Source organism: Serinus canaria, chromosome 2, assembly GCF_022539315.1.
Source record: "Serinus canaria isolate serCan28SL12 chromosome 2, serCan2020, whole genome shotgun sequence".
Classification (NCBI taxonomy): domain Eukaryota; kingdom Metazoa; phylum Chordata; class Aves; order Passeriformes; family Fringillidae; genus Serinus; species Serinus canaria.
The window spans coordinates 132,113,905-132,135,935 of NC_066315.1; the positions used below are offsets into that span (position 1 = coordinate 132,113,905).

General features: G+C 37.0%; 1 protein-coding gene across 39 annotated transcripts in view; it reads left to right on the forward strand.

Moving 5' to 3' along the window:
* The window catches only part of RIMS2 (regulating synaptic membrane exocytosis 2), a 448,889-nt gene that overhangs the window by 385,666 nt on the left and 41,192 nt on the right, over positions 1-22,031 (forward strand). For 17 of the 39 annotated variants that reach the window (XM_050971294.1, XM_050971301.1, XM_050971290.1 and 14 more), the window contains one exon: positions 9,088-9,329. The exons of the other annotated variants lie outside the window; for them this stretch is intronic. In XM_050971294.1, coding sequence (XP_050827251.1) covers positions 9,088-9,329 — 242 coding nt within the window. The remainder of the gene's footprint in view (positions 1-9,087; positions 9,330-22,031) is intronic. 39 annotated transcript variants of the gene reach the window in all.

The window sequence follows — 22,031 nt, forward strand, 5'->3', positions numbered from 1 at the left end:
AGTGACCTGTTTCTAACTTATTTGTCACTGTCTAGAGAACCCTTAGGGACTTATATTTCCTGCTACTTTGGAGTAAATACAAAAGATATATAGGCTTCTTTTCAGTTAGTAAATTCATTTTGATATGCTGGGATATAATAAATTAATGAATTTGTAAGAACACATTAGTAACAGGTGAACAGTAAAAATCAGTAATTTTAAACAGTCTGCAACTTTGATAGAAGACATCCAACAGAGAACTGACATTTTTACTTTGACTCAAATGCACTGTCTTTGAGACTGCTTCCCTCTCAATGAAATGAAGCCTGCACTTTTACCTCTGTTGGGCCAGCTCTGACCTGTGATCCATAAAGCATTCCTGATCCATGAGGCACTCCTGTTGCTAAAGTTTATTTTAAAACTGTGCATCAAAACAAAACCACAAGAAATGCAGGGAGAAAGCCCTGTAGACACTCAAGGAAGCAGAGATAAAGGAAGAAATTAAAATGAGGGTTTGAAGCAAATATAAATGTCGAAATTAGTTTTTGCAATTTTAAGTGTTATAAAAAGATTAATTTTCTAAAAATATTTAAAGCTAGATAGAATCATGTGGTTTTTAATAGACAGACTTTTTTATCTTTATTTGTACAGGATTGAGCACAACAGATCTGGTGACAAGAATAGCAACAACAAAAAGTGGTGTAGAAACATATGAAAACAAGGGATTGAATGTTGAAGTTTGTAAGACTTTTCTTTTTTGGACATTATGATTGGACAGATATGGCTACGTCTTAATGATGCATGTTTTCACTCTTTTTACCTGAGTATTATTCTAATAGAAGAGTGACAAGAATCTGTAAAATTAATACAAATTGCTAAAAATGTACTTCATTAAAAATGAATAATAAGCTTATCACTTAGCCTTCTAAGAAGCAAACACAAACTCCTTCATGTTACTTCTTAGAAGTATTTTTCAGATGCAGTTGCTGGAGTTGTGCTATTGCCTTTGAAACACATTGCCAGGCCCACCTAGCAAGTACTGTATTTAACTAAGGATAAGGGGCCCAGTGCTGGTCTTACTACTGTGTGCTTAATAGCTATGAAAAGATAATGCTCCAGTGGTTGGGCATTGCCCATATATCTGTTTTTAGTGGGTTTTGACCAAACATCTTTACATTTTCAGTAATTTCTCTGTACCTGTTTCATGTTCATACTTCTCCTAAGGTCCATAAGGTGCCAGCTAAACAAGCTGGGAGGTGTGTCATCAGGTAGCCCTAGGAGGAAATCAAACTTCTTACAAATACCATGAGAGCCCTACTTCTAGCACTTCCCAGATAGTAGCCATGACATAAACACAATTCCTATGGAGGCCCAAGGTAAAAAAGAGGAAAGATGCTTCCAACTTGCATGGTGTGCCATGTACACATTGTCTCAGCAGGGACATTTGGGCATAGACCTGCCTTCTCCAGCTCAGAAAAACAAAGGTTTCAGGCTCGTGTTCAGAAGGATGTGAGACACCTTTCCTCACATTTTCTTTTTTATGATGATCTTAAATTTTCTGTATGCTTTTAGAATTTCCCCCAGAGACTAAAAGTGACTCAAAGTCATTTTGTCAAAGTGACAGAAGGCAAGATCATGATGTCCCAGATAATGTCTCTTTGGTTGAAGTAATTACTGCTTCAGATCTCTTGCTGGTGTCCATTTAGTTCTCAGTCCCAGAAGATCAATTCAGAGACATGCTTTGAGTTTTGGAGATGTTAGCAGTGCCTATTCTCACCCTGATTTTTCAGAGTCCTCAAGCAACCCGCATTCACAAGGATGAAGGAAATGTTAGAGTTGTTTTATTCTTTAGACAGCCACTGCCACATACAGGCACATAAGCATTAAAATGAGCCTGAGCATATTCCCTTTGTGCAGTACTAATCAAAGAAATACAGTCTTTCATGAGTGAAGTATAGATGCAGCTATAGTGAGATCCATATTGCTGACAGAAATTTATTTAAATAAAGCCCTTTCAAGACATAGGATAATCCCTATGTATTATGTGGTTTTTCTCTTAATGTAGTCTCAATAGTTCATCCTGTCTAGTTCCCCTATGCCTATCTTACAAAGTTTTCCAACTGTCAGTGAGTTTTCTAAATAAGTAAATCTTCCTCACAGCAATTTCAGTTTAGCAAGATGATAAGTCATGGTGCTTCTTACCCTCAGGCAAAACATGATGTGTCTTACCTCTGTATATTTTTGAGCACTTCAGCCTTCAAGTCTGAATTTTTTTTCACTTTCCTGACTTAATTTTACATTATTTCTCTGGTGATTTGAGGTTTGGGACACATACTGGATTTAATGTCTGGTTTAGCAATTCACTGCTTGCTTTCCATTTCACAGAGCTCTATTCAGCTCTTCAAGAAACAACACTGAGCAGCACTAAGCAAGTTTGCAGTGTAGATTGTGACATAGCAGTGTAAATAAAGAAAACTGGGCCCTCTCCTTCATCCCTGTTGGAAGCCTAATTAAACAGCAGGCTGGAACAGGCACACAACATTTAACTTGTAGATGAAGTACATGCAAGGCACATTTCTGCAAGAGAACAGTCCTGGTTAAATCAGGTTGCTCAAGATCAGTTTTAATTTAGCAAGCTAGCAGGTACTCAGCTTTTACAAACTGCTTATTTGCCAGACTGGGTTAAAAAGATGCTTTCTAAACTCAAAGAATTTGGATGTTATTCAAAGTTCCCTCGGTCTTTGACTGCAATGCACTTTATTGTCAAACCTTCAGATTTCATATGGACTTCTTTTATAACCAATGAATATGACAGCTGACTAATGCAAGACTTCTAGACTTCAACAAATTTTCTTGCTAGACTTTTTTTGCCTCCACTCAGAGTAAATGACAGGGTTAGTTCACTGTATCAAAGAAAGGGATTTCATCAAAGATTCATTACTCTTAGCAGGGAAATAAAGCTTCTCTGTAACTTTGTACAGGAAAACTTGAAAATTTATTGACACTAGATGAATATTAATGTAATCTTCATTATAAATGCAATTTAAATTAACAGAAAATATAAACTGTAATTTTTTTAAAAAAATATACAATTATTCTATCAGAGAAGATGAGAAATTTTATCAAAAATCTCTGAAGCTCTGTGTATAATTCAACTGCTAGCATTTGGAAACAGCTAACTGGTATGGTGTTTTTTCTGCATCATTCATTTGCTGTGGCTATAATTTGCAAATAATCTAATGCCCTGACCCCAAGTGATTTTGCCATTTGTTCCTATTTGAAAAAATTTTGCTAGAGATGTCATGGAATACTTCCATTAATTTATAATAATAAAGCAGTGTGGACAGCTTTACATGTACCAGAAAGGGGGAAATACAGCTCAAGTCAAACTACATACTGTAGCAGGTGAGGCATTCCTGATTTGTAGTGAAAGAGACCTTCGAAAAAAGAAATTTCATATCAAAATATTGCTACTTATGTTTTGAGGTGTGGTGACTAGTTTTATTTTAACAGCAATATATATAACAAAATAGATTATAAAGACTGCTCTATTTTTTCCCCCAACTTTCTTGGTATAATTTCAATAAAATCAACCTAATAATTAAGTCAGTCCAGTAGCTATTAGAGATTTATACCACCAATAAGTTAATAGAATAATTTTTGACCATGTGGATCTCCAGAGACTAAGTCATTATAATTTTGAACCTGCAGTGTCTCTCTTGGATGTGAATTGGCAGACAAGTATGACTATTGGCCGGAAGCGTTGTTCCCATGGAAATGTTATTTCCTACATCACAGCTGTCCCCATCATGCTGGTTTGGTTAAATTTCTTCAGCAAATTAATGAAATAAGAGCATCTCTGATTGAGTTAGCAGGTCTATTATGAATGGCATTGAAATTCATCTCCTGCTTGTAAAAAGCAGTAAACAAAGTCTTCAGTGGGTCTTCCAGTCTCACAGGAGACATATATTAGAAAAGATATTTTACAACAACTGAAAAATTGTTAAAATCCTAGGACAGCACAGCCCACAGCTGTACTACACACTTGGCAATGTGTGTAGTTTCACTATTACGGTTTCACTATTACGGATGCCTTATTTTCATTAGGGATCATTAACAGAGAACTAAGCTGGTAAGCAATAATAGTAATTTTGCTTTGACTTTGAAATAAAAAAATGAAGAAACCTGCAAGGTCTGCCAAATGACTTGTGTAAATCTGATTCTCTGATACAAATGTTTATGGCAGAGCAATGAGATTACAAATTGTGATTTCTGATACTGCTGTAAAGACTGGTCTCCCCTCAGTCTCCTGTGGAGTGAACACACCAAGTAACCTGATCTGCTTCTTATATGACTCCTCCTCAAGGCCCTTCATGTGTTCATTGCCATTGTTTGGGTGCCCTCTAATGCCTTTATATCTTTCTTATTTTGTGGTGCCCAAAACTGTCCCCAGCACTCGAGGTGAGGCTGTCCCAGAGCAGAGCAGAGCAGGACAATCCCCTCCCTTGCCTGGCTGGTGATGCTGTGCCTGATGCCCCCCAGGACACACCTGGCCTTCCTGGCTGCCAGGGCACTGCTGGCTCATGGTCAGCTTGCCAGTGACCCCGAGGTCCTTTTGGGTGGTGCCAGTCTCCGGACTCTTGTTTCCCACTCTGTATGTACAATCCCCACCCCAGGTGCAGAATCCAGTGCTTGTCTTTGTTAAACTTCATATAGTTGGTGATTTCCCAGACCTCTAATTTGTCAAAGTCTCTCTGCTGAGCCTTTCTGCATTCAAAGGAGTCAGATGCCTCTTCTAATCTAGTATCATCAGCAAACTTTAAAATACCTTTGACATCACAGGTCTCTGTCAGTCTGTCTCTCCTCAGCTGGCTAACATAGTGTATTTTTAAGAATACCATTTTGTGGCTAGGACTCTCATACTCCACCGTTGCCTTTAAATTACAAATATAAATAGATATCTTAGTGTAATTTCTTTTGTAATGTCTTTTTTTTCTCCTGTGTTTTTTTTTAAGGACTTTCAGCTTTATCTTTGAGAATGTATTCCTCTAAAATTTATGCATCTTTTCCTTTTTTCACTGGAAAACTGAAGTGTCTGAAAAGATATTTACACTAAGACCTGTCTGCAGCTCTTGGTTTCCTCAAGAGGTTTCCTGGATTTTGGGATAATGCAGGAAGCAATGTTCCTGTGTGAGCTTTGCCCTTCATTCTGCTCTTGTTGATACTTTGGTCCTGTTAAGCCAAAGGCAGTAGCCTGGGTGCCACCTTCACTCTGCTCTTCCTGTAGGCTGTGGGTTGCCACAAAGCTGGGATTGTGTGCTGATTTTGTTCCTGTTTTGGTTCTAATAATGGTATTATTATGTCATTATGCACATATTATTTGGATTAGGATATTTACTTTATTTCCCCCTTTATTTTATTCTTCCCCCAGCATTTGGCTGCATATTCTCTTTGCTGAAGATATTTTTTAAATTATTATTATCCTTTTAGACACCTTCAGAACCCTATTTTTTCTTCATATCTATTCATCACCTCATACAATTTCATAAATTACTTTTATATAATTTCTGTTTTAAAATACTGTTGACCATATTTAATTGGATGCATGTGAGATTAGGTTTGTGTATATGTACATATGAAGTAAATTTCCAGTAATTTCTGTTTCCTGTTAAGGAAACAGGTTGTATGATTTACTCTCTAAATTTTACTCTGAGGTCAACCTTTCTTTTAGCTCAGACAGGAACCAAATCTGACATACAATACCTGTTTTTTTTTGAGAATGATCCATTTGTGGCACTGTCAAAAGGCAGGCAGGGTAGAAGGATGATTTCTACCGAGAGGGTATCAAGTATCTGCCAAGAAAAATTAGTAAATGAGGGTTTGGATGGACAGAAAGGATTCAAAGTGCTGATGAAGGAAGTGCTCATGACCATTCTAGGTTTATTTTGAGGTACTATAAGCCACTCATAACTCTCCTAGTATGTATTTCTCAAAGTTTTCTTTGATAAGAGAGGAATTGCAAAAAGCCAAATTCCCTGCTATGGGATGGCTTTCTCCAAGGGTTGTTTTATGTTTAGGACTGTAGCAAAGATGTCTTTTCTGCTGCTTTTAGAAAAGGGGAAAAACCCCAAGCCTTTAATTGAGGAAAATAGTTTTAGAGCTTGACTGGGAAAAAAAAATAGAGGTTTTTAGTATCAGCCATTTGCACTAGTATTTGTTATATCCACTTAAAACTAAATCCCTTCCTTTCTCCTCATTTGAATTCCCTTTCCCACCTTTCTCAAAAAGTTGGCCAAGAGAAGGTGTCTGACTGAAGTCTACATCATTACTGGCAGGAGTACACAGCAAAACATTTTGTGGTACAGAAGCCTTTAGACAGCAGCCAAAAAGCAAACTTTAGTAATTCATAACACTTTCATAGATAACTGCACAGTTATCTTTAAAGATACTGATTTCTTTAAAGACAATGATTTCTTTAATAAGGGCAACTGCTGTAATCTATTCCACTTAAATAGAACTACACATCTTGGGAAGGACACAAAAAAGCACCTCAAAGACACATTCAACTCAGGAAATGGTGACTTTCTTTTCTGTGTAACTTTTACAGTTAAAGTAACTTAGTAAAACTTATAAAACTTAGTAAACCTATAAAAGTTAGTAAATTTTATAGTAAAATGCAGAATATTTCTGTTTCCACTGATGACATAGGACCTTTATTGAATGGCATTATCACTTATAAAACAATTCATATTTTCCATATGACAGGAACTCCCTGATTTTCTGGGTATTATTTTTGAAAAAACTGAATCACTGAAATAGCTTGTTTTGCAAACAGTGAAAAACTTCCCCCACCAGCCTGTATCTGTGAATGAGGAGAATCTCTAGGAGAGATTCAATAATGGCTTCTCCTGCAGTATTTCCCCAAAGAGGCATGCATAAGATCTCTCTCCAGGGATCTGTTTTCAAAACAGTTTTAGAAAAGAAATAGCTTTAGTTTCCTACTGCTCTGTCAAATTTTATCTGATTTTTAAAAACACTGAAAAGAGAGAGACCTGACTGAAAGCACACATTAATCATATTTCCTTTGAGAATTTGGATTAAAAACAGCATTACTGGATTAGGGGCTCTAATTTTCTGATTCTTAGTAAAATTTTGTTTAAGATAAATTTGAAGATACCGGCTCTTCACAACCATGTTTCTCCTAGACCTCTAGTATTTTTTACATGCAAGGTAATATTGAAACTGAGAACTGATTTCTGTGTCATCTGTTTTCTTTGACTGAATTCTTAGAGGTGTTAGAGTCATAAAAAATACAGCATGTGATGTTATCATCTAACAAGTAAGGTAACATAGTGCTAATAAGACACAGAAATACAAATTCTCTTTTACTGTTTCCCTGCCTTCCTCTCTACCCACATGCTATCCCACTCCTCTCTTGGTGATAAAGGTACTGATGATAGTGTGTACTGACACATAACAAAGAGACCTAAAAGAGGGTAAGGGAAAAAGCTTTCAGGTTACCACTGTGTTCATTTTTTTGTGATTGTGTGTCTAAGGAAGGTCACTATAGCTCTCTCTCAGCTTTGTTTTTTGCTTCTCTACTTGCTGATCCAAACTCTCATTCATATTTTTCCCTGTGCCTTTCCTGAGAAGTGCACCCTGTATTTTTCAATGGTAAAGGTCTACTTCTGCTATGGACCAACTCTTATCTTTCCCTCTGGGTTGTAGCTAAGCTATAAGTCTTCATTTACTTTTGAGTGCACTGCATTAATTCCATAGATAAATTACTGACAGAATTTGTATTGCAAATAAACTTCATAAAGAAATAATAATGCCTTCCTTTCATGAAATTGATTTCAGGCCATAATAGGTAAGGGAAAAGGAGTATATATGTTTTTTTTTCTAAACTCAGAAAAATTTGCTCTAGAGACATTTGCAAAGCACTAAAGCTCTAGCAAGAGCTTTTGCATGTATTTGAAAATCTGCTTAAGAAGAAAAAAAATGTTCATTTTAGCCTTTATATATTGGTGATTTAACAAAAAAATTCATTTCCCCAGGGTTCCAGAAATATTCTGCAGTTTTGTGGATTGTTTAAAATGGCATCTCATGGGGACTTTTTGGTGAGAAGTACTGTACTGGAAAAGCTAATAATGGTCTAAGTTCTGTGCAAGATCTTCACTGATATAGAAAATTCTCCATATATTTTCAGCCCCACATGTCTCCCAGAGCTTCCAGTTCTGGATATTTGTTAAGACACCTACAATTAGATGTCAGGACAAAATTTGGATAAGTGCTGTTGTCATCAGTGTAGATGGCCATTTCTGAGGAAAGGAAAGGTCTCTTAGCCTGGACCACTGGTAGATCAGGTTCCCCTGGGACACCTGAAATGCTGCAGCAGACAGTTTAGATGCAGCCACATAGAGCACATTTACAGAGTCTCTAAATGAGTACAAAAGATACATTAGAATTTAATTCCATTTTATCAGTACTGATGATCTATGCCACCTAACAGTCAAGTGTTGTGTGAAATACATTTCTAGTACCTGTATTTTTGATGCAGAGATGGAGGAAAAACCTGTGGGTGTTAATTACTGTACAATGACTGAGCTAAGCCAGATTACTGAGAACACCCTTGAAATGTCTGAATGTTTAGTAATCAAAACTGGGCTTCAGACTGATGTTCTTTCCCACTCAGTTATGAATCAAGTATCTGTTTCCCAGAGGAATATAGGTTATTTGCATGTATATATGTGAGAAGAGGCACACAGCACTGAGGCCAGAACTTAAATTTTCCAAACAAGAAGCGGTTATATGATATATGGATGCATTAATTATTTGGTAGGCTTTTGCTGGTCAGTTTTAAGTCAATCAGTAAATAAGAGCTTGTTATTTAAAACACAATTTTGATGAGTCAAGTATTTTTACAGTGGACCAACCAAGACCCTAGAATTAAAGTTTCTCCTTTTACCTCTTAAAACTAAACCCCACCTGTGTGATTAGCTGCTTTTACCCTCTAGTCTCCCAAAACCTTCCATCTGAAACCTGTCCTTTTCTGTCTTCCCCTTTTTACTCTTTGTCTGCACTGTTTATCCGTCAACTGGCTGACAGTGTCTTTACATCCAAAATGCAAAGCAGACAGATGGCCATCTCAGGAAAGAACATGACTAAGAGCACCAGCATCAGCGGGGAGATGTACACGCTGGAGAAGAACGACGGCAGCCAGTCGGACACGGCCGTGGGCACTGTTGGTGGTGGCAGCAAGAAGAGGCGCTCCAGCATTGGTGCAAAGATGGTGGCCATCGTGGGGCTGTCGAGAAAGAGCCGCAGCACGTCACAGCTCAGCCAAACTGGTAGGAACTGGATTTTTCTCTCTCTCTGTAATTATCGGTATAAATGTACATAATACTTATGTATTTACAGTTTAATCATTTGAAGATCCTGTTGAAGTTGCCTCATCGACAATATTCTGTGGAATGAAGAAAATGGTCCATTATCTTTTTTCCTCTGAACATTTACTAAACTTTTTTTTTCAGCAAAGATCCTTTTCAGGTTGGACTGAAGCTTTTATCTTCTGCTTGCTGGAACCTCCTTAATACACTAATTCCTTACTTTTCAGCTTTTCAGGAACCAGCATGAGCTGTACTTTCACTTGGGGGGATTCCTTACTGAAGTTTCTGAAGGGTCACTGAAATGCTGCGAAATGCCTTTGGTTTTGTCACAGATAGTGTTTGTGTATTTCAACATGAGGTTTTTTCACCTTTAAACATGCAACCTTATTTCAAAACAAAGCAACTTTCCTGAACAAAATGATATAATATTACTTTTGTGCAAATGTTTTATTGTGTTTTAATAACTTTCTTTTCAGCCTACAAGCCTATTCCCCATCCGTAGAAATTTTCCTCATTTCTGTTTCTCTCAATTCAAATTGGATACTTCAATGTGCTGCCTAGGAAAATGGAGAGTTTTTCTGCTTTGATGCCTAAAGTACTTAAAATCTTACACGTTTTTTCTCTGTTTCTTCCTATTCTGGGGAAAATCCATATAATGCACTCTGAAAAGCTCAATGTCAAATAATGACACTGTATAGGACAAGTGTATTTTACATGGAAAAAAGTTACTTGTGTTTGAAAAACATTCATATAAAAGAAGTATTTAAGCAATCTATATAAATATGCATATATATATATATATATATATATATAAAATATTTATTTCAAGGTGTATACAGAAGATATGTTGTATTCTCGGTATTTAAGAAAAACAAACAGTTGTGATGTTTTCATACAGTTCAATGTAAGTTTACAGTGCCCTGCTGTGTGAGGTCCCATCTGAAGGTCTCCATTGTGCTAACCACCATTCAAACACAGATAAGAGATTTCTCAGTTTTTTCCAAACCAAAGTGATAAGAGTTGTAATGTACAACAAAATGGAGCAAAACAATGATTTGCACTGTCAGAAAATGTGGTAAATTTTTAAAGTAAACTTTTGGAGGGTGTGGGTGGGATTTCAAGTACGGTAAAGAGTAGAACTAAAAGAGAAAGGAAAGAATGAGAGGTAACAATATGGAAGAGGGTGGAGAGCTTGAATGTGTGACTTAATGAATGCAGTATGAACAGGACAGAATGAAGAAGAGGGGAAAGAATGTCTATAGGGGAAGCCCTGAATATCATGCAGAGGATGATGCCTCCATCAGTAGGCAAGTCTTTGCAGCAGCCTTGTGTTTTACCAGTTCACTTGTAGGTTATGGAAAGGACAGGTTCATGTACATTTCTGTTTTCTTTGGAGTAAATGACAGATAAAAGATGAAGTCACCTTTAGACAAATCTGGGAAGTGTCTGGTTAGGCAAGAAAAAAAATTAATCACTTGCTTACCTGGAAATCTAAATGTTTGCCTTGTGATAGTGCAGAGCTAGCTGTGTAACTGTATAGACACATTTGAATATCAAATCATATACAATGCACTACATTACTTTTTATTATCTAATCTGGTCTCTCTTGCCATAAGAGCTATTAAATGAAGGATGTCAGCTCTTTGTACATTGCTCAAGTATGTCTCAACACTAGAGAGAATCTGTTTTGTGTCTCTGGTCTAGATCTGGTTTAAATACCACACTGTCTTTGTTATTTGGTACTTTTAAGCTAAGTTTTTCTCTCAGTTATATCCAATCAGTTGCCCAATGACTGATTAGATACTCCAGTCAGGGACAAATGTGAAATACAAATGTCTCAAAGAATACTCAAAGTCTGTAGACCCACTGACTGTGAGTAGGGTGTTCTGACAAACTCTTGAGTGAGGAGCTGTAATTCAGAGCTGTGAAAGGAGTGGCAGGAGCTGGGGAGCTGGCATGGCTCTGGCTGGCAGCCCCTGTCCCTTGGCTGCTCCCTGGGACTGGCCTGGGCTCAGGGCTGGCCTGTGCCTGGCCCCGAGCAGAGCAGCCAGAGCAGCTCCTGCTGCCATCTCCCCTGGTGTTGGTTGGGTACAGGTAAGGGCTGAGGATTGTGTTGTAGAGCTGCTACTGCACACCTGCTCCTGCTGCTCTGTTGGACAAGTGTCCCCAAGGGGCCCTTTCTGGTGGCCACATGTGGCTGCTGCTACAGGACAGCACAAGCATCTTTAACAGCTGGGTCCCAGAAGCATTGCTGGTTGTGGTGAGCAGGCCTGTGGCCACATGTCAGCCCCTGGATGAGGTGTGTGCGTGGTGCTGTGTCTACAGGGACACAACCTGATGGCCTGTCGGGTTGGTGAGGCTGAGGTCACACCATGAAGAAGTACTTGCATGTCTTCAGATCCTTCACAAAGAGAATGGTGAGACACCAGAACAGGCTGTCCCGTGGATGCCCCATCCCTGGAAATGTTCAAGGCAAGGTTAGATAGGACTCTGAGCAACCCAAGTGGAAGGTGTCTCTGTCCCCCCTGCAGGGGGGTGTAACTAGATGGTGTTTAAGGTCCCTTCCAACCCAAAGTGATCTATTTCCATCCATTGGTACATCTGACAAAAAATGCTGGACACCAGCATTGTATGTTGATACCAGAGGATAAAAACTTGCAATAAGGGTGTTTAATGAATTTATAAATTTTTCTGGCTTGTCTTATCATGTTTCTTTCTCAGATGGTGGGTGCCTGCACAAGGAATCATGTATTGGTACAATCTGGAACCAAAACACTAATTTCCTGTAGGTTTCCTGTAAGTACAGTTTTCTGGAACTGAGAGTCTGGACATATTCAGGTGTCAGGGCACTGGCACCATGTAGAAACTGGATTAAGTATAAAAGTTTAACTTAGGTACTTTCTGAAGGTCTTATATCATTCAATGGGCTGGCCAAGTATCTCCTTGCATATCAGGCTTGAAAAAGCATACCAATATCAGAAGATAATACTACTTCTGTAGAAAGTTGTGTGCTCATGTGGAAATCAGTGTAGAAATGTCTGTCTGTAACTATGAAGCTTCTTTCAAGTGTTTTATAAAGCATAGTTTTATTTCAGTGGTTTTCTTCATTCATATTTTATAACTAAATCTGTGCCAGAAATTTTCCTGAAAGTAGGTCATCATAAACATTTTCAGGACTGTGTTTCAGACTTACAATACATGCCTTATAAGGTCAGTTTTAAATGCCTTTTCAAATTATATTTTTAATGTTTCTTCTTATGTTATAGTGCTAGGAAGTTGACACTCAGATACAGAAAGTATTTTTTATTCTGGTCTGTATTCCTTTTCAGGTAGGAACCGTTGTTTTATGGGTAAAAAGCAGGACACAAAAGTAATTCTGCATAAGTTTTTAAGACTTCAGTAAATGACAAGATTCTGAAGAGTAGAGTAGAAAGGTAACTTAGAATTTATTTTATTTCTGGTTCCTGTAAGTTTCCAGTGCTCTAATAATAGCTAAAAGTATGCTCCATATTCTTGAGTCAAACTATCAGTTCTAGAAGCTAAAATTTGATGGGTTAGAAGGAGTTTATATTGCAACGTTCAGGTCCTGATTCCACAGGCACGTTTCCTTGTGGAAAATATGGCTTTCTTTACTGAGGAAAATACAATGCAAAATGCAATTCTTAATAGGCTTAGCTGTTCATATCTGGAATGAAATTGTTTTCCTGCTGGTTAGCCCTGACAGAACTGATCAGACTTCTATAGAGATGCAGCCCTAATTCTCAGGTATATTTCATTAATGAGTAAAATCTTTGCCATCCTTTTATCATGCCATCCTAGGCATCCCTTTCAATTTACACACAGTGTCTCTGGCAGGCAGATACCTGGGTGCCTTCACTGTCCTTATTTAGCTGATGTTTCTCTTTCAGCAATGTAAATATTTTGTCTTTTCTTTAGTTAGCCAAAACCTATTGTGTTTGTAGGCTGATTACAGCCAAGAGCCAAAGCAGTTTAATGAATGTTTTCAGAATCTGGGGCTCTGTGGATCATATACACTGAAACATCACATGTGTACATTGGGTCACCTGTGTGGGTCCAGCGTGCTGTCAGGGGCTGAGTCCCGTCAAGTCTTTGGGAACGTGATTACAATAGATGGAATCTATCAAAAGAGATGAAAAAAGGAAGTAACAGCATGACTTGAGAGTGATCAGGGCAGTAATGCCTGCAGAGAGGTGTAACTATGTTTGGATAGAAATCAGGGCCCTCATGTGTCTCTGCAGCATTGCTCCAAGGTGCCACGCTTCAGAGGACCCTGCACATGTAAACGTAGCAGGTGCTGCTGGGGGCAGCTGGTGCTGCATGAACTGCACTTGCTTTGTGCCAACATGTTGCTCCACATCATCAAAGAGCCCTTGCTAGGAGCCAAATGTAGCATGAAGTTATAGGGCTGTGAAAGTGGAATTTTGAGACAGTGTTAGGAGATATTTTGGCATCCTTCATAATTTTGCTGAGGTTAAACTTCACCATAAAATATTGAAATTATAGTTCTCTATAGGAAAAGTATAAACAGTAGTTGGTTCTGTGCCAATAAAATGATGATTGGTGCTGTGTGAACTCAATAGTTTTTATCAAAATGAGGCATTTCCATTTTAACAAATTCTGGAGAGGTCCCAAGTGAAAAGAGATTAAAGTATTTAGAAATTTTGATGTTTCATGGCTTCATTTTAGAAGAAGTGTAAGAGAACTAAGTCTCAGAGCAAAACATTTGAGGGAGATTTTTTTTTGTGTGTGTTTTAAACCAAATTTTGGATTCTGTATGGTCTGAAGAGTGTTGAAACTGCAGTCTGTACTTGTAAGTAAAACAGTCTCACTTATGTCTGTTAGGAACCAAAGATGTTGCCTGTAGAGGAATTTCCTCAACTTATGGAATAATTGAGAGGAACCTCAATTATTCCATAATTTCCTCAACTTATGGAATAATTGAATTTGAATATTGGTAATATTGTTCTTGGTGTGGTATACAACTTCACATTTCTCAATTCAATATTTGATTTATATAAAATAGTCTTCTACTACACACATAGTCAATGTTGTTCCTATTAAAAAGAGGGAGCTTAATCACTTGGAATTGTGGTGCTTAAAGGAGAAGCTACATTGATTGCCTTTCATTGTCTAAAATGAGTTACTATTTGGTAAGCATACAATTTACTGAATAAAAGTGTATTTGTTTACACAATAGACATAATTGTTTATAATGTTTACATAATTGTTATTTTTTATCCCTAGAATTAGTTTATGTGGTCAAAATGGCAACTGAAATTATCATCCACTATTTTTAATTTGGACATGTATTTTAATTTTTTAAAAATTATACATATAATACAGGCAATTTGAAACAAGCCATTTGTTTGGGGGTTTATTTTCTCTTCTATTCCAGAGACAGGCTGCTAATGTAATTGACTGTTTAATGTGTAGTATTACACTTGCATCAATATTCTTGATATGTAATCTGATTTACTTTCAAAATTAACACATAATACATTGATAGAAATATAGGATTAGCAGTTGACAAGAGATTAGGGCATATTTATCTTACTCATTAGTTGAGAATTGTGAACTGAATCCTTTACCAAAAAGAAAGCACTATTATAACAAATACATTACCAAGAGCTTTAATCAGCTTTTGCTAAATAAGCTCTGAAAGTATGGTAATAAATAAAGAGACTCTAATTGCAAACTAAAAAGGCTTTAAAATGTCAGTAAATTCTGTTATTTTTCTCTACATGTAGGAAAATACTAGGAAATGAGATATGGCAGTGAAAAATTTATGCAGCTCTCTTAAACAGATTTTCTGTAGATGAAGTGGGCGTGTATTTGATTCCTCACATGTTGACAAAGCCTTTCTGAGAGGTGGATGCAGTGAAAACAAACAGAGTTGAGATGCCAGAACTGAGCTCCAGCCAATGCTAGCTGTGATCTTATAGAAGTTGTCTGGAAGATATTTCTCACACACAAAGTGTGGGAGACACCTTACACCACATATGAGGAAAAACTCCAGGCAAATGAGAAGGAAGCCCTGGTTTAAAACTAGGGGGTAAGAATAAAATACTTAATTTTTGGAAAAAAGGTGCAGATCACGTGTCCCAACTGAGCCATACTGCCTCAGTTACAAATAACTCATCAAACTTTTCTGTAATATAGTTATCAATTCAGGGAGATACACACCTGTAAGACTTTCATCTGCCTGTGGTAGAAGTAGAACTAATCCCCCTAGTTGTAGGCATTTATGATATTAAAAATCCTTACTTATCATTAAAAAATTATTTTCTGCATTTTTTTACTAAAAAGAAAAGTTTCTTATATTACTACTTGAACTCATTAATAAGGGGAAAAAAGGAGAAAGTCCTAAGTGAGAGCAGAACATTTACCTTGACCTTCCACAAGTTTTATTCTTTCCATAATTGGAGGCAAAAATAGAGAGAAATGTAGGGTGATCTTTCCTAGCAAGAATACTGCTCAACTATTTTTCTTTTTCAGAGTGGAAGAATTCTCCTAAGATCCCTGCTAAAGAAATTATACATCTCACAATAAAACCCAAACTATAAAGCTGTTCTATTTCTGTTTTTGCAGTAAACAAGATTTGTTTTGTTTTGGTTTTTTTTTTTTTTTTTTTTTTTTTTTTGTGTTGTTACATAAGGAAAAATTTAGGCTTTCCTTAAGAAAGTTTTCATTTAGAAACTCCTTTTGGGATTTTCTAATCCCTTAGTTAACATGTGATATAATATATTAGAATTTCTTGCTCATTATTCTGTGAAAGAGGGATCTGATTTCAGTCAACTGAAACTTGAGAGTCAAAGAAAAGAAAAAGATCTTTATAGGGCAATCTCATGCCTTGGCAATTATTCAGTTTTCACCTTGCCTGAAATGTCTGTGATATTTATCTGTAGTTACAGTTCTGTGTATATATATATAGTTTATACTTCAAGGAAGAAAATTCAGTTAGGTTTTTTATCAGTTTAAATAATATCTCTAGTTTTGTCAATTTCATACATAACCACCTCAATGAATACTCTTTGTATTATTTTAGAAGGACAATATTAATCTATTCATTGCTCTGTGAACCATTGTCACTAAATAACATTGGGCTGTGGAGGGAGATTTACTTCAGATCTCCAAATGCCAGCAGGAAAAAGGCTGTAGTACTTTGCTGTTGCACAGTTATCAGAGACGTGATTTGCACACCAAAAATAAATAAATATTGCAGTTATATTTACAGATTCATTAGAGCTGAGTATTTTTTAAATTTAACATTTCGTAATAATACAGGATTTCTTTCTTTGTACCTAAATGGAATGCAGTATTAAATGTCTTTTGGCAAGTTGTAGCTTAATATTAAATTTATGCCTTTAACACTACCCATGCTATCAATGCTATTAATAACCCTTTGATAAATGGAATTCTCTTTCTAACGATAGAAGTGAATTTATAGAATGATTACCTGAAAGTAAAAAGTTATGAAAATAGCCTCAAAACAAAAGGTGGTAATAGAGGCATGCTGTGCAGACTAATCCAGAACAGCTCTCTGGCCTTGACTGGTATCCAAGTTACATGGACATTGCTGTGCCACAGAAGTTCCTTTGACTGCACAGCAATCCATGGTCTCTGTAGGATAAAACAGGTGGGAAAAGTTACAGAACTCCTGCTTTTAAACACCCCATGGGATGTACAGCCTGTGGGAAATCATGCAGGTGCTGAGAACACAGTTGTGCTATTCAAGTTTCCAGGCTCTCTGTGTGTAATGAACTGGGCTGTGACTCACAGTGCACCTCCAGGCTCTTTAGCCTGGCTTTGTCTTCCACAGAGCAAGTGTGATGATACTATCACCCAAAACTAACAGTAAACTCTTAACAGAGAACTCTACAGGAGAAATTATATTAACAGAGTAATTTAAAATTATTGAAGTGTACCATTGATAAATGCACAGGCAACCATTTGATCAGGAAGCAGAACCTTTTGCTCACAATCAAGATACCCTAAATATTAGCTTACATTCAAGTCTCTTGTCCATGCTTTATTTCTCATACTGGGTCATCCTTTTCCTTTTTTTTGGGTGCTAGCTAAAACTTCAGTTTGCAAAATAGTGCATCTTAGGTATGTGCCAAATGGTCGATGCCAGGTGTGGTCCAAGAAACTGGGAAACTTTTTATTTTCCTTCAGCAAGGGAGGGGCTCTGAACACAGATCTGCAGTCACAGATACATGTTGGATAGTTGCAATATGAGACAGACATTTGGTCTCTGCTTCTCTAGAGACATAAAAAAATAAAGCAGCAGTCAAAACTAAATTTCTTTAGCCAAGTTCTGCAGCTGCATTTTTAAAAGCCTGCCAGATCTGTCCCTGAGGCAGAATGTGCAGGACCTGTGTTTTTTGAATGCTCATGTGTAGGATGGGGCTCTGCCATCTCCATGGTGGCAAGTCAGTTGTTTCTCAGCTAGTATAGAATCAAAATTAGAAGGAAAATTAGGATAAAAACACTGAATCTGAGGAACTTTTTTTACTTTGGAATGAGATGACTGGTTCCTGTGCATTTTAGGAACTTGAATCCAATACTAAACTGTTTTTAATTAATATGTGATTTTGCAGTCTGTTTAGAGAAGTGAGACAAATACAGGAGAGGATAAGAAAAGAACAGAAAAGAGAAATTGCTTGAGACCAACAGAAGTCCATGGAGTGCCATAATATAAACTTAAAACTCATCAATATTCTACTTTCTGTTTTAGCACAACGAAAAGGATTTTGTGAAATTATTTTTCTGACCTTCTGGATTGCACATTGTGCTTCTTAACTATGCTATTGGAGATCTCCAGGTTAAAGTTTTGTTTTTTTTTTAAAATTTGAGAAAGCAAAACACATCCTTTTTACTTTACAAATACCAAATGCTTTGGCAGTGGATACTAAGGAAATGGATAGATTAAAGACATCCCAAGTGCATCTAAATTAAGTGGAAGCATGAGAATCTAGCTCAAGGAGTGCAGTGGCTAACTGTGTATTTTTGATGCAGTATTTTAAGTTCTAGTAGTTTACAACCGAGGAATTCTTCCACGTATTATTTGTAAATGTCAGTGCAGGTTTTGTTATTTCCTTTGGAGTATTGTTTGAACAATGTGATACAATTTTCTCTAATACTTTTAGGCATATGTGAGTTCATGAAACTTGCTTTTCATGCTCAGGGAGCCAAAAATTGTCATGGAGAACATTTCACAGAAGGACAAAAACATTTAAGCTGTTTGCAAACCATTTGTAATGCAGTCTATGTAGGAAAAGATTAATTGCCTCTTAACAAATGCAAAAAAACCCCCTTTTTCCTTATCACCTAAATAATTTGTGCATGATTCTTTGTCTACTTATACAAGACAAACAGATCCTTTGAGAGATTTTTTTTTTTTTTTGCAGTCTTACATTTTTTTTTGGTGAAGTAAGCAAAACAAAGTTTCCTTAAAGGTGGGTTGTCCTTTTATATCTACTTTAAGGAGTTTTTTCTATGCTTGCAAGTGCTTCTGTGAATGATGATCAATTTTTTACTGTCATGATCATTTCATTTCATGAAATGTTAAACTATATATGTTTTCTTGTACTAATTAAAATTCTGCTCCAAAAGCTACAATCAGATTTTATTCATTTTTGTAACTATAGTACTCTAATATTTTGGGTTTGCCCTTGTCTGGTTAGAATTTGGTGCCAGCAAAAATTATTTTTAGCTCAGTCTATGAAATCATGTTGAGACTTAATTGAAAATATTCACAGTAATTAGTACTGTTCTTATTACTGTGTGCTGCAGTAAGACCTGTCAAGAACAAATTTGTACTGTGAAGGAAATATTACTTCCCTCTGATTAACTAAATTAATTAATAGTTACCAGCATTACAGATTTTTTCATAAGGTGGATGTCTTTAATATTTTTTACAATTTTAAAGTAATGCATAATCTTTTGTATAACCTGCAGTGTTAAGGCACTGACAATTTAAATATTTATGTAGAAAAGATAACATAGTAACACATTTAAAAAACAGCTAAATTCTATAGAAACTTTCTATTTTAGATGTCCTTAAATTTGTAACTTACATGTTCTAGCAATGCAATATTCTACTTTTTTTTCAATACAGCATAGAAATATGCTATGATATATGAACATCAGAAAAATACAATTGAATTTGATGATCTAGTGAGAAGCATTGCCCGCTTCACCAAAGCATTCTTTTTCTTGAACAGGACAAAGAACTTCTCCCTGCTACGGTCTGTATTTCCTTGTTCTGTCCTCTTTTTTCACTAGCAGTGCTGAGCTCCCTGCTGTTCTTGGACCTACCTTCATTTGGTAGCATTTGGTTCCTTCCTTGGTTGAGTTTGTAGGTAACTAAAAAATTTCTGGTCCTAATCTCTGTATGCCATGAATTGCATTACTGTCTGAAAATTGAGCTCCCATCCAGAGGATGAAAATAAAATTGGTTTGTATGAATCTGCAGAACTTGATGGAAGAAAAACATTTAGGCAGACTTTTTAGTGTTTGTCAGCTTTACAGACATTCTGATTTTATTTCCAATGTTGATTTTATTTCTGAGCTCGAAAATTATTAATGTTGGCAATTAGCTATGTACAGTGATTACTAAAAAGCATATGAGTAGCTCCACTTCAGTTAGTAGTTCATTTGAGGAAATCTGACCCTCACACCAGGGAGGAAGATGTGAATCCACTTTTCGCGCACAGGCAGCCCCGATTCTCCCGGTTCCCTGTGCCCATCCATCATGGCTGGAGACCATTGTGCCATGGGAGTTACCTTTAAAAGCAGCACTTGTTAGCAGTGTGCAGGCTGAGAGCCTCCTCACCTTCTGTGAGTGCACTGCCAAAGCCAGGTGCCAGCAGCTGGTAGCCCTCAGAGGTCAGGCCACATGGAGGTACACAAATCAATCATTTCAGCAGCTTTCCTATGAAGTCTTAGGGCACAGGGCTCAGTAGAAGTCATTAACTTGCAAGCCTTTTGCTATTTCATTTAAGCAAATGCTTTCATGCAGTGTGTTGGCTGATTATAGGAATTGTTGAACAGAACCCTACTGGGAAAAGAATTCTTTGCAATTTTGAAATGAATTTTTTTCAGATGGTTAAAGCTGGATCCTGGATTTTACAACCATGCTTGTCTTTTCTCAGTGGGGAGATGAATCTAAGCATGTGCCAGTTTTGTTCAAGTTGCACATCCTAACCCATTCAAGATTAAGAAAGAAAGTTTTTGTCATTTATTTTGACCTTAGTGTCATCCCATACTCATTTGGCACTTGAAGGCATGCAGTATATGCGGAAAGGAACCTGAGGTTCTCCTTCTGGAAAGACCTCTAAAGCTCTCAATCCTATAATCATTTAAGGTTTTTCCTGTAAGGATAAATAAAATTATCACAATCTCGGGTATTTTAAACATAGCCTGAGAAAATTATTTTTGTGCAGTCACCCATACATGATGGAGGATTTATTTGTCAGAGTGCACTGTCCATAACTCCTTACAATTTTATAATGCCTTGGCTAATTTCATCTACATATTAATAAGTAGACCGCAAAAATAAATAACTTGAGGAGAATAAGGTCGATGGCAGAACAATGTGCTTATAATAAGTACCTATTGCAGCCTTTGTTTCCACATTTTTTTATTCTGATTTATAGCTTTTTGTTTCCTAATTCTTTTCTTTTACACACACACACACACACACACACACACACACACACACACACACACACACACTCAGATATCTAACTAAGTGTGGACAGCATAGAAGTGGCCAAAATCACAGTCAGTGATCACACAGGTAAAATGCATTAAAATCCTTGAACTTATTTTCCATTTAAATTTTTGCCATATCACCAAGAATTCTGTTTCCATATGAAAATGCTTTGTAGGCAGTTAGTTAGCCATTTGCAGCTAATTTAAGCTCCTTCCCTTTAGCAGAGTTAACTGTGTTTTCCAGTTCCACCTTCAGCCCATCAATTCCTGCTTTTTCCCTATCTCTCATCCTGAGCTATGGCATGTCTGTCCAGTGTCTAAACACCAAAGAAGTGAACATATTTGGTTGCTTTTCTGCTTTCAGCACAGACAGTTTGGATCTCACCAAAAGTAAGTATCATTGGCATGATATCAGACTTGGAAAAAAGTGGCCTCCTAGGAATTTTCTAGATTTTAGAAAAAAAGTCTTAATAATTAAAAATATTAAGAAGAAGATTTAATGTTCTGTGAAAACAGGTCTTTAAGATGTGAGACTTAAATCAGTATGAAGGGAAGTTGCTGATAATGTGGGATAATGCTGGCATCAAAGGAAGGTAGCGAGGTGGATCTGCTCAGCAGAAGTGTGCAGGTCCAGGCTGAAGGGCTCAGGGTCGGTGGCTGGTAGCAGGGAGCCTGTTGAAAAGACTTTCAGCAAAGATGAGCCACAGTCTGAGAGCAGCAGTGATTGATGAGGATGAACCACAGCAGGAGGCAGCAATGCAGACTTTAGTGTGAGAGAAAGTCAAGAGGTGAGGGAAGTGGAGTATGGAGAAATTCAGCAATTATAGCAGTGAAAGAGGGAGAAGAAGGCACACACAGGAGGGGACTAAATGACAGCATGGCTCTGGCTGCACATTAGAGTGTGGGACTCAGAAACAAGGCAGT